At 41.1% G+C, this 13,204-nt stretch overlaps 1 protein-coding gene across 1 annotated transcript in view; it reads left to right on the top strand.

The window, feature by feature from the left end:
• Window positions 1-13,204, top strand: part of ACO1 (aconitase 1) — a 64,349-nt gene that overhangs the window by 21,790 nt on the left and 29,355 nt on the right. Inside the window, exons 4-7 of the mRNA XM_047755544.1 lie at window positions 1,944-2,081; window positions 9,735-9,804; window positions 9,910-10,093; window positions 10,814-10,953. Coding sequence (XP_047611500.1) covers window positions 1,944-2,081; window positions 9,735-9,804; window positions 9,910-10,093; window positions 10,814-10,953 — 532 coding nt within the window. The remainder of the gene's footprint in view (window positions 1-1,943; window positions 2,082-9,734; window positions 9,805-9,909; window positions 10,094-10,813; window positions 10,954-13,204) is intronic.

The raw sequence follows: 13,204 nt of genomic DNA, 5'->3' as shown, positions 1-13,204 counted from the left end.
ACCCAGTTACACATACATGTACATATTCTATTTTCTCACATTATCATGCTCCATAGTAAGTGACTAGACATAGTTCCAAGAGCTATACAGCAGGATCTCATTGCTAATCCATTACAAAGGCAATAGTTTGCATCTATTAACCCCAAGCTCCCAGTCCCTCCCACTCTCTCCTCCTCCCCCACAGCAACCACAAGTCTATTCTCCAAGTCCATGAGTTTCTTTTCTGTGGAAAGGTTCATCTGTGCTGTACATTAGATTCCAGATATAAGCGATATCGTAAGGTATTTGTCTTTCTCTTTCTGACTTACTTCACACAGGATGAGAGTCTCTAGTTCCATCCATGCTGCTGCAAATAGCATTATTTTGTTCTTCTTTATGGCTGAGTAGTTTTACATTGTGAATATATACCACATCTTAATCCATTTATCTGTCAATGGACATTTAGGTTGTTTCCTTGTCTTGGCTATTGTGAATAGTGCTGCAATGAACATGCAGGTGCATGTATCTTTTCCAAGGCAAGTTTTGTCCAGGTATATCCCCCAGAGTGGGATTGCTGGGTCATATGGTAGTTCTAGGTATAGTTTTCTAAAGTATCTCCATACTGTTCTCCATAGTGGTTGTACAAGCTTACATTCCCACCAGCAGTGGAGGAGGATCCCTTTTGTCTACACCCCCTCCAGCATTTGTTATCTGTGGACTTATTAAGGATGGCCATTCCGACTGGTGTGAGGTGGTATCTCATGGTAGTTTTGATTTGCATTTCTCTAATGATCAGTGATGTTGAGCATTTTTTCATGTGCTTGTTGGCCATCTTTATGTCATCCTTGGAGAAATGTCTATTCAGGTCTTTTGCTCACTTTTCCATTGGGTTGTTGGCTTTTTTGCTGTTGAGTTGTATAAGTTGTTCTTATATTTTAGAGATTAGGCCCTTGTCAGTTGCATCATTTGAAACTACTTTCTCCCATTCTGTAAGTTATCTTTTTGTTTTCTTTTTGGTTTCCTTTGCTATGCAAAAGCTTTTCAGTTTGATTAGGTCCCACTGGTTTATTTTTGCTTTTGTTTCTTTTGCTTTGGGAGACTGACCTGAGAAAACATTTGTAAGGCTGACGTCAGCGAATGTTTTGCTTGTGTTCTCTTCCAAGAGTTTGATGGTGTCTTGTCTTATATATAAGTCTTTAAGCCATTTTGAGTTTATTTTCTTGCATGGTGTGAGGCTGTGTTCTAGTTTCACTGATTTACATGCAGCTGTCCAGGTTTCCCAGCAACAGTTACTAAAAAGACTTTTTCCCATTTTATGCTCTTGCCTCCTTTGTCAAAGATGAATTGACCATAGGTGTCTGGGTTTATTTCTGGGTTCTCTATTCTGTTCAATTGGTCTGTAGGTCTGTACCTTTTCATTTTCAAATCATGTTACTGTATTCCTTCTGGAGACCAAATTTCATTTTTCAAGATAAAATCACCCACATTTTATTGTCCAATATAACAGAAAGGATTCACTTAGTCTAAATTTGATTTACAGCCTACTTTTCTGAATTAGATCCATTCTTTTAAACTGGGTTTGAAGTTGAAGGGTGTGATCCAAGTATCTCGTCCAGGTCTTTGTCACCCCTCCATGGGAACGGGGAACAGTGATGGCAGAAAAAGGTCCAGAGTCTTTGCACAGTTTCTCTGTTTAGACTGTACTGGTTGTTAACTTTACTGCAGGGATAAAACTGCCTGTAGAAATATCACTTGGTTGTGGCATTTATTGCTGATAGTATTTCTGCTCAGGAAAATGTATTGAGAAACTTTCACTTTTCTAACTCATCCGTTGTTAGCCCCACTGAAGAGAAAGGCCCATTGCCAGTATTATCAATATTTATCAGTATTATCAGGTAAAAGCTGAAGAAAATTCATGACACATGTTTTAGAGATTTATTTCCGGCTTAATTCTGTTTTCTCAGCGGTGTGCCAGCTGTGGTTGACTTTGCTGCCATGCGTGATGCTGTGAAAAAGTTAGGAGGAAATCCAGAGAAAATAAACCCTGTCTGTCCCGCTGACCTCGTCATTGATCATTCTATCCAGGTTGATTTCAACAGAAGGTAAGAGTTTAGGGTGAATACTTGGGTTGTCTGCTTTGTGCAAAATCCTGGAGTATAATTTTCTTTTGTGTGTGTATATGTAGTTAAATAAAAGAAGAAAACCTTTAAAAACTATATTCAGGAAAACTCAAACTTTGCATATATTTTCCCCTTAAATTTTTTTTTTAGTGAGACAGGTAAAATTTTTTTAATGTTTTTTTTCCTTTTTACTTCTTGGGTGGATGCAGCCTGTGTTTAAGCTTGAGGTTTGGGTGAAAAACATACATACAAATTTCTGCCATGAGGGCTTGTCAATCAAGTATGTATCTGAGTTGAGTCTGGGCTTGTTTTTTTTGTTTCTTTTTTACCAGTGGTTCTTTTTTTTGTTTGTTTGTGTTTTGATCCCAAGCAACTATTGCATATCTGGTCATCTTCTGTCTCTGCATGCAGGTGTCCAAAATGTCTTTCCCATTCTTTTCCTTTGTTCTTTCTATTGTTTGGAATATCCACTTCTCTCTTCCTGCCAAAATCCTATCAACAACCTACCAATCCTACCAATGGCAATAGCCAACAAGAGTGTATTTCTTACACATGTACAAGTTGGTTGGGAGGTTAGCTGGTCTAAGTGGAGCAAAGCTGGGCAGCTGTGCTTCATCCAGCTCTGGCTGGGTTGACTGTACACACTGCACATCTGCAGGGCACTTGGACTGCTCCATTTCTGTGTGGGGGCTGAAGGAGAAGCAGTTGATGGGTGATCACAGAGGTTCAAGAGGGCAAGGGGGAACCTGCAGGACTGACACAGGATCACTTCTATTCACAATGGCATTCATCAGAGCAAGTCACACAGCCCAAAGTCAGGGATGGAGGAGTACACTCCAGTAACTACAAGATCACACAAGGCTTTGGAAAGAGGGAGGGCAACCAGGTACTGCTAGAAGGCTAATGTCTTAAGCTAGAAGTACAACCAAATAAAATGATCAACTTTAGATAGAACTTGGTTAGAAATAACTGTTCTGCATACAATGCTAGGAAAATTTATTTGGTAGAGAGAGCAGTGCTTTAATATGTGATTTAAAGCACTAATATTTTAAAAATTAATTCATCAAAAATTTAAAGAAAATTTAATTATATATGTCTTGATGAGAAAGACCTTTCTAAATTTAGATGCAATGAATGAAACAAAGTTAAAAAAAAAATCTATAGAGTTAATGACTTACTTTTTTTTTTTTTTTTGCTTTTTAGGGCAGCACATGTGGCATATGGAAGTTCCTGGGCTAGGGGTCAATTCAGACCTACAGCTGTTGGCCTACACTACAGCACAGCAACTCGGATCCAAGCTGTGTCTGCCACCTACACCACAGCTCATGGCAGCACCAGATTGTTAACCCACTGAATGAGGCCAGGGATCGAACCCACATCCTCATGGATACTAGTTGGATTCATTTCTGCTGAGGCACAAAGGAAACTTTAATGATTACAGTTTAACAGGAGAGAACTTGAAAAACCTTTTCAACAGCTATGACAAAGAATTAATATCCTTAATATATAAAGAACATATGTAATCCATCTTAAAAGAAAAAAGCACACATAGTAAAACCCAGCAGATAAATGGACAGGTGCACATTCTACAATGAATGGAAATGCAGACAGTAAACAGTATATAAAGCCTTTTCAACTTTACAAGTGATAAAAAAAAAGTCAATTCAATCCTTAAGATACCATTTTCTTTTATCAACATAGTTAAGATTAGAAAGCAAACATGGTTAATTATAAAGGTGTCGTGAGGGAAAAACCGTTATACACGGTTGGTAGCACTGCAAATTAGAAATGATGAAAGCAAGGTACATGTGAGATGCTTAGAAACTGCCATATCCTTTGTCCTGGAATTTCCACTTCTAACCATACCATTTGTAGATATCTGAAATTCAGAGAAAGCTTAATGATTAAACATTAACATATTATTTATAATAAAAACCTGGAAGCATTCTAAGGGTTCATTTACAAATGAGAGTGATTTATTAAATGATGGTATGTTCTTAAAGTGAATTATTAGGTAACCTTTACAGTTGTATCTATGTGCTTAATGACAGTCAGAACATGCTCACGTCATAGCTCAATGAGCCAGGTATAAATTGCATGTATACAATGATCTCAGCTACATGAAAAGCTTGGCAGAGATCAAAAAACTGGAAAGAAGTGTCAAACTGCTAAGCAATTGTACCTATTCTATTTTTCCAAAAGAAGCTGTTGTTTTTACAATAGAAAGTTTTTTAAGATTATGAAACAAACCTACTTGAAGGAAAAAAATTAACTTTCATTTGCTTTCTTAAGTGGGTTCCATTATAGCCTCAAGAGAAATGGAGAAGCTGGTCATTTTCAAATTAATGTTGCCAAGAGCCAGACCAGAGAAATTCAGGAATAGAGAGGAATCTGCTTTGTCCCCTGAATTTACAGTTCTTGGAACAAATAGCCTGGATACTTGCCAGCTCTTTGCTTTGCTTTGGACTCTAAAACTCATCCTTAGGAAACTTTTATTAATGTTCTGATTTCAAAGGGAAGAGTTAAAAATATATACACAAACTGGAGTTCCCGTCGTGGTGCAACAGAAACAAATCCGACTGGGAACCATGAGGTTACTGGTTCAATCCCTGGCCTCACTTGGTGGGTTAAGGATCCAGCACTGCCATGAGCTGTGGTGTAGGTTGCAGACACAGCTCAGATCCCACACTGCTGTGGCTCTGGCGTAGGCCAGCGGCAACTGCTCTGATGAGACCCCTAGCCTGGGAACCTCCCTATGCCATGGGTGTGGCCCTAAAAGGACGAAAGACAAATACACACACACACACACACACACACAGAAACTGTTATCCTACTGGAGAGTAAACATGTTCCCTGAAGTCCCACTTCAGCAATTATAAAAAGTAGCCTCACAAAGTCATGGGCAACTTTATCTTTTTGGAAAAACTCTCATTGGTCTTGATGGATTGACCTTATTTCCTTGGAAGTTCTGGTGGAGCCAGAACTGTAATTGTTTTAATGTCTAAAGGCTGACTCAAAACTCAAAGAGCTCCTGATGATTAAGCAGGTAAAGAATCTGAGTCATCACCAGTTCACTGTGACTTTTTCCTCTTTAAACGTTGACACCCATTAACTCTGGTTTCAGTTTTGTATAGGTCTTTTTCATCTACACTGTAATACTAAAAACATTATAAGGAAAACAGCAAAGTCCAGGGATGAACTTGATCCAAAATGATATCCAAATTTAGCAAACATTTTTTTTTAACTAGAGAAATATTTCTTTTAGAAGTATTTTCATTGGTAGTTTTTTTTGCTTATTTCTTGAGTTTGATTTTGCAATTTGACCTCCCAGTCTCTTTCCTCATTTTTGTAAGAAACTAAATGTGCTATGTCTCAACTTTTGTGGAACTGTGCGCTATAGGCTTATGTCCAGCTGTTTCCAGAAATGAACTAGAAAAACTGGGTAAGGGGTGATGGTGAATTTTCTAAGTATTTCTAAGCTCTTTCCTTGGTTTGAATAACATTAATTGGCCTCACCCCATCTTTAGGAATTGAGGATCTAAAATTATCAATAGTTAATGCATTATTGTTATGTTTTACAGTTATCTCAGAAATAACCTTTTAAAAAGGAATCCCAACAAGAATATCATAACAGTTTCTGACCAGACTTCATGAGTATTTCTGAAGAACCATTAACTGTAATACTCCAGAACTTCGAACTACATCCAAATCTGATTTAAAATTTTAAGTAAAGAGAAATTTCCGCTTTAGTCTGTGAGACTAGTCACTTTGAGAGATCTTTTTCATTTTCTTTTTTTTTTTTTTTGGCCATGACTGCAGCATGCAGAAGTTCCTGGGCCAGCAATGGAACCCAAGCCATAGCAGTGACAATGCCAAATCCTTAACCACTAGGCCACAGGGGAACTCCTCAGAGACCTTATTAAATGCTCACCAGACTGGATGAACTTAGGAAAGTTCTGAGTAATAGAAAAATCTACAAGGACCACAGTGTGGTTGAAGCTGAAAGTTTGGATTGGAGGATGGGAGAGGGCCTGTAAAGGAAGTCAGGACAGACTGGAGGACCCTGTTTTTTCTAAACATTTCCACCCTTGTTTCCGTGGGACAGCAAGGGTCAGACAGTTAGGTGAGGCTAGTTGGTTGTGGACTTTTATTTTATTATTATTATTTTTTTTTTTTGTCTTTTTCTAGGGCTGCACCCACGGCATATGGAGGTTCTCAGGCTGGGGTCTAATCAGAGCTGTAGCTGCCGGCCTACACCACAGCCACAGCAACCCAGATCCGACTGAGCCGCATCTGTGACCTACACCACAGCTCACAGCAATGCCAGATCCTTAACCCACTGAGCAAGGCCAGGGATCGAACCCTCAACCTCATGGTTCCTTGTGGGATTCATTAACCACTGAGCCACGACGGGAACTCCGATCTTGTTTTTTAAGGCAAAGGATTTGCACTTTATTAAGAAAAGGGATCCACTGGCAGATTCAGGATGGGTTGAGACAGTCTATATTTTGGAAGACCAATTCTGGTGACAGTACAAAAGATGGGTTGACTAGTCTGAGAGAGAAACTAGTGAGGAGTCTGTGTCTGGAATAAACACTTTGATAGCTGTAGGTACTAATTGGCTCAAGAGGAGGTCTTCAGATGAAAGATGGACGGACAGGGATGAGGAGGAGATTTAGGAAAGAAGGTCATGCGGCAGGGTTTGACCTGTTGAGTGTGTGATGCCCAAGATGGTCCTGCTGCAAGATACACTGGAAATATGGACGTGGACCTGAAGAGACAGGTGGGCACTGGAGGGATGCAGCCCTCAGTGTACTGGTGAGAAGGTGGAGATGAGAACAAGGAAGAGTGGCTCCCTCTGGTGCAGAGGGTCCACAGGGGCTGCTGATCGGGGGGTCACATCAGAGGTCAGAACAGCTACCTCGTGCCTCCCAGCTCTCTCCTCTAGTTCTCTTACTTCCCTTTCTTTTTTCTTTTTTTTTTTTTTTGGTCTTTTTAGGGCCGCACCCACAGCATATAGAGGTTCCCAAGCTAGGGGTCAAATTGGAGCTATAGCCGCTGGCCTACGTCACAACCACAGCAATGCCAGATCCGAACCACGTCTGCAACCTACCCCACAGCTCATGGCAACACCAGATCCTTGACCCACTGAGCAAGGCCAGGGATCGAACCTGCGTCCTCACGGATGCTAGCCACATTTGTTTCTGCTGAGCCACGATGGGAATTCCCCTCTCTTACTTTTCTCTAACATGTACCCACAGTCACAGACATTCCTTCTCCATGTCAGGGATGGGCAAACTTTTACTGTAAATGGCCAGTACCAAATACTTTAGTTTTGCTGGCCACCTACTGTCTCTGTTCACATATTTTTTTTTCTAACCTTTAAAAATTTTAAAAATACTCTTTGCTTGAGAGCCAGAGTTTAGGCCAGATTTGGCCCATTCTCTAAAGTCCTCTCATGAATTAATTCCGTCAAAGCAACTGTCACTTATCTGGAAGAATATTCACATCAAGAGAAAAAGAAAAAAATCCAAGTGGTAGCTGAATGTGTTTCTGTAGAGTAAATAATAAGTGCCTCCAGTACTTTTCTTAAGGAGTGCCTACCCATTTTTATGTGGTGGACTCTCCCTCACCCTCCAGACTACCCTGATGTCATTTCCTTCTAGAAGGCATCCCTGGCTCCCTGGTCCGAGATCATGGCCCTTCCTGAGTGTTCCCACAGCACCCAGCACTTTGCGTATCAAAACACTGATGGTCACATTCACAGATGCCTGGTTGCTGCTCTGTGTCTCTTGCCAGGCTCTGAGCTCCAGCTGGGCGATGCACAGGCCTCTTGTGCACCATTGTACACCCGGCATGTGGCACAAGGTAGGCTCAGTAGGTCATTAATGAGGGAAGAAGGTGGGTATGCTGGTTAAGGTAGAGGCTCCAAGACCAGTCAGATCTGGGTTCAGGGACGGCTCTGTCATTTACAAGTGTGTGACCTTGGAAAATTTCTCTTCCTGTGCCACAGCTTCCTCTTCTATATGAGGCGTAATCGTACTACCTATGAGAGGGGTTGTTAATGACTAAATGAGTACCTGTACGTTAAGCACTCAGAACCTATATGACATAACCTGCAATCTTGCACTTTGGCTTCTGCCATTATTGTTATTTTGGCAGTCGTCATCACCACGGGAGCCATTCCTGCTACAGACGCTGTAACTACTACTACAGAGGGGCAGTGTGGAACAGGGACTTAGAGCATCAGCTCTGGAATCAGACTGCCTGGATTTCAGCTCCACTTCCACCATTTACTAGCTGTGTGGTCCTGACCAAGTTTCTTACCCTCTCTGTCGCTCAGTTTCCTCTTTTGAAAAATGTGGCTATGAGTCATGCCTAACTCGGAGGGCTATTTTGAAGACTAAATGAGAAAGTAAATGTAAAGTATGTATTCATTTATTCAGCCACGAGTACAGTGTCTTGATGCTGGATCACAGTTCCCAGACCAGAGATCACATTGCTGAAGAGGTCAAAGCACCAATTCCTAACCCCTGCTCCACCAGGGAATTCCCTAAAGTGGCTGATTCCTAGTAATGTCAGTAAGAGTTAACTATCAGTTAGTGAAGTCTGACTTGGGGGTTTTTGTTTTTGTTTTTTGCTTTTTAGGGCCGCACTCATGGCATATGGAGGTTCCCAGGCTAGGGGTCCAATTGGAGCTACCAGCCTACACCACAGCCACAGCAACATCAGATCTCACCCACATCTTTGATCTACACCACAGCTCACAGCAACGCCAGATCCTTAACCCACTGAGCAAGGCCAGGGATGGAACCCACAACCTCATGGTTCCATTTGTTTCCACTGCACCAGATGGGAACTCCTGACTTGGTTCCTAGCTATTAATGTTACCATCCTTTCCTGTGTTTACTCAATCCATACCACATGGTTTACAAATGTTCCTTTGTGCTCAATATGCAAAGTTGCAACTCTGTCTAATTCGGCCTTAGCTCAAGGCCATGTAGTTTGATTAGAGATACTCTGGGAAAGCTTCCCAATGCCCTGCGTGGTCCACATCAGTCCTGATGGACTGACTGACTTTGAGCAAACCTGGGCATATATTCTGGGCTTTACAGATCTTCTTGGGTGGCACCATCCTTCTCATCAACCTCCGTTTGAAAGACAGGAGGCTGTGATTCGATAAATTCCTCTGCCCCCTGGTGTCACTAGTTCCCTGTCTCCCAACATAAACAGATTAAAATGCCAGCCCAGACATGGCTCAGCTCAGAGAGGTGTTGGTAACAAGGTCACAGATGAGAAAGGAGCACAGGAAGAAGCCTTCTTTAAATACTTAAACTGCCACTGTCATCATCAATGTTTGAGTCTGCTCCTAAGAATGAGACTATGATTAAATTAGTTTTAACCCAGATTCATTTAATATTTTCTTCCCACCATGTTTAAAGGCATTGTAAGGATCACTTGAACCAAATAATGATTTTTTACTTTCTTTAATTACCTCTCCTTTCCTTTCCTGAATACATAATACCACCTAGCCACCCTGCACATGAAATTGCCATCTTGTTTGTATCAGCAATAAATTTGACCAGTAACATTTTAAGCCTTCGAGTTTATACATTTAGCTTTTCTCTCTACCAGGGCAGACAGTTTACAGAAGAATCAAGACCTGGAATTTGAAAGAAATAGAGAACGATTTGAATTTTTAAAGGTATGGACAGGGTCTGGCTCCACTGGTCAATTCTTTATGTGTGGGGGTGAGCTATGTAAAGATGAGCCGGGCATTCATAGTGTTCTTCCCATTCTTTGATCCTAGTGGGGCTCTCAGGCTTTTCGCAACATGCGGATTATTCCTCCTGGCTCGGGAATCATCCACCAGGTGAATCTGGAGTATTTGGCAAGAGTGGTGTTTGATCAGGATGGATATTATTACCCGGACAGCCTTGTGGGCACAGATTCACACACTACCATGATTGATGGTTTGGGTATTCTCGGTTGGGGTGAGTATTCTTCTGGGTTCCTCTTCCACATATGCTGTTCTATGCATACACCTTGATTTTTTTTTGTCTTTTTAGGCCCGCACTCATGGCATGTGGAGGTTCCCAGGCTAGGGGTCGAATGGGAGCTGTAGCCGCCAACCTACACCACAGCTCACGGCAATGCCAGATCCTTATTAACCCACTGCGCAGGGCCAGGAAGAGAATCCAAGTCCTCATGGATGCTAGTCAGATTTGTTTCTGCTGAGTCCCGATAGGAACTCCGGCATGTACCTTGATTTACTTGGATGCAATACATCCCAGCACCATGAATTTGAGTCACCACAAATATGAAAGACGTGTTTTGTTTTGTTTACTGCTGTATTTCTAGCACCCAGAAAAGTGTCTCATGCCTCCTAGAAACTCAGTATAATGTCTGGAAGAATGAACTGGCATAATTGGTATTAGAATAAGTGAAAATCACTTATAGGACGTTTATTAAAAATGGAGACTCCTGAATCACACTCTTTAGTGTGCAATCATGGGGATTTTGATACAGGTGTCTAGAGGACCACAGTTTGAGAAACATTTGTTAAAAAAAATTCTATAGAGGGAAAGAGAAAAGGAAACTTAACTCTATACTAGTAATACTGGGTTGACTACTTGTTAAGGACACTGAACTATGTATGCCTGAAGCATAGAGTGAGGAGTAATGAAGTACTTCTGACATGCCTTTCCTTACAGGTGTGGGTGGTATCGAAGCAGAAGCTGTCATGCTGGGCCAGCCAATCAGCATGGTGCTTCCTCAGGTGATTGGCTACAAGCTGATGGGAAGTCCCCACCCCCTGGTAACATCCACTGACATCGTGCTCACCATCACCAAGGTAACAATGTGTTGTCTCCTCTGTGGTCTTAGAGAGTCAAAGTGACAAACAGAGAGGAAGCCCATGCTAGAGTCTCTCTTGGTTTCCATGTGCTCTAGAAATGCTTGGAGACAGCACATTGATGACTTTAAAAGATATGAGATAAGAGGCGAACTGTGGTTAAGTTTGTTTTGTTTGGGTTTTTTTTTTAATTTTTTTTTTCCTTTTATGGCCACACCGTGGCATAGTGGTTAAAGATTTAAATCATTATGTTCATTTTACTCTTCTATGGCTACATGGATCTTTTTCTTTAAAAAAATTTTTTTTGAAATTGGGAAATAGTTTAAATACACAGAAGTTAAAATGACATTTATATGCCCAACCACGTAGACTTAACAGATGGTAACATTTTGCTGTATTTCCTTCAGAGTTCTCTCTGTATGTATATTTTTCAGAAGTAAAGTATAATATTTATGGCTAAGGCGACTCTCCTCATTCCTAGAAATAATCACTATCCTGAGGCTGTAAGAAATCATTTCCATGCGTATGTTTATACTTCTACTACATTTTTTCCATGCAGTTTCTTCTTTATACATAAATAACTCTTTCCATGAATTATTGTTTACTTTTTTTATTCCATTCTCTGTATTATAAGTTACATTATTGTAACAGATGTTTCTTCAAGTTGGAAAGTATTAGGTTTTTTTTTTCTTTTGCCCTTGAGGAAATAATCGTGTGTGTGTGTGTGAGAGAGAGAGAGAGAGAGAGAGAGAGAGATTTGCTCGCTTTGTAAAAAGAAGGCAGTTCCACTCTGAAAAAAGATTAGCAAAACAATTTTTTATTATCACACAAACGTACATTTTTTTGTAGTTGTATAGTTTGGAGGTTTGAGGTATTTGGAATAGATGCTGTACTGTTGATTTAATCTTCATGGAGATCAGAACTCGATTTATTTGAACACTACTGGTCATCAGAGATGTCTGCATCATTCTGCAAATGTGGAATAAGACAGGCTTTGCCCACAAAATTTGGCAGAATTCCACATAATCAAAAGAGCCTGTCCATGTGGTTGACCACACTTTACGAAACTGATTTCAGGCAGGGCGAAGCCAGTCACTGAAGCCCCAGCCCTGGCTGATGGCTTGTATGGAGAAGAGGTAGGTGTCAGGCTGTGTGGATCTTTTGATTACATTTGAATACCAGTGTTCAGAATATCTGTTCATTATACCCTTGAGAACAAAGCATGTGCATCCTCAACAAGTGCAAATCATAATTTATGTAAGTTGAAAGAATTTAATTTTTAGCACTTCTTTTATCTGATGAGAGTGAAAGAAAGTTTCTCATTTAAAAAAAAAATCGGGAGTTCCCCGTCGTGGCGCAGTGGTTAACGAATCCGACTAGGAACCATGAGGTTGCGGGTTCGATCCCTGCCCTTGCTCAGTGGGTTAACGATCTGGCGTTGCCGTGAGCTGTAGTGTAGGTTGCAGACGCGGCTCGGATCCCGCGTTGCTGTGGCTCTGGTGTAGGCCAGTGGCTACAGCTCCGATTGGACCCCTAGCCTGGGAACCTCCATATGCTGCAGGAGCGGCCCAAAGAAATAGCAAAAAGACAAAAAAAAAAAAATCGCTTAATTTTTTTTCTTTTTTTGCTTTTTAGAGCTGCACTTGTAGCATATGGAAGTTCGCAGGCCAGGAGTTGAATTGGGAGCTACAGCTGCTGGCCTACACCACAGCTACAGCAACTTGGGATCCTTAACCCACTGAACCCAGGGATCGAGCCCCCATCCTCATAGATACCAGTGGGGTTCATTTCCATTGCACTACAACGGAAACTCCAAAACTCTTAATATTATTTGTGTTTTGATATTACTTTTTCTTTAATAATTTTTTTTTTTTTTTTTAGGGCCTCACCCACAGCATGTGGAAGTTCACAGGCTAGGGGTTGATTTGGAGCTGTAGCTGATGGGCTACACTACAGCCACAGCAACACCAGATCTGAGCCACGTCTGCGACCTACACCTCAGCTCATGGCAACCTTCAGGGATCAAAGGCCAGGGGTCAAACCTTCATCGTCAGGGATACTAGTCAGATTCATTTCCGCTGAGTCATGATGGGAACTCCGTCTTTTAAGAAATTTTTGACAGAATTTTGGATTTATAGGAGAGTTGATGTAAAGACAACACAGAGCTCCTATTCCCTTTCTCCGAGCTTCCACAGATGTTAACATCTTACATAACCACAGACATTTTTCAGAAAGCGAAGTACCTAACATT

The sequence above is a fragment of the Phacochoerus africanus genome, chromosome 12 (assembly GCF_016906955.1).
Source record: "Phacochoerus africanus isolate WHEZ1 chromosome 12, ROS_Pafr_v1, whole genome shotgun sequence".
Classification (NCBI taxonomy): Eukaryota; Metazoa; Chordata; class Mammalia; order Artiodactyla; family Suidae; genus Phacochoerus; species Phacochoerus africanus.
Note: the sequence above shows the minus strand (reverse complement) of the source record. Positions and strands in the feature narration are given on the sequence as shown.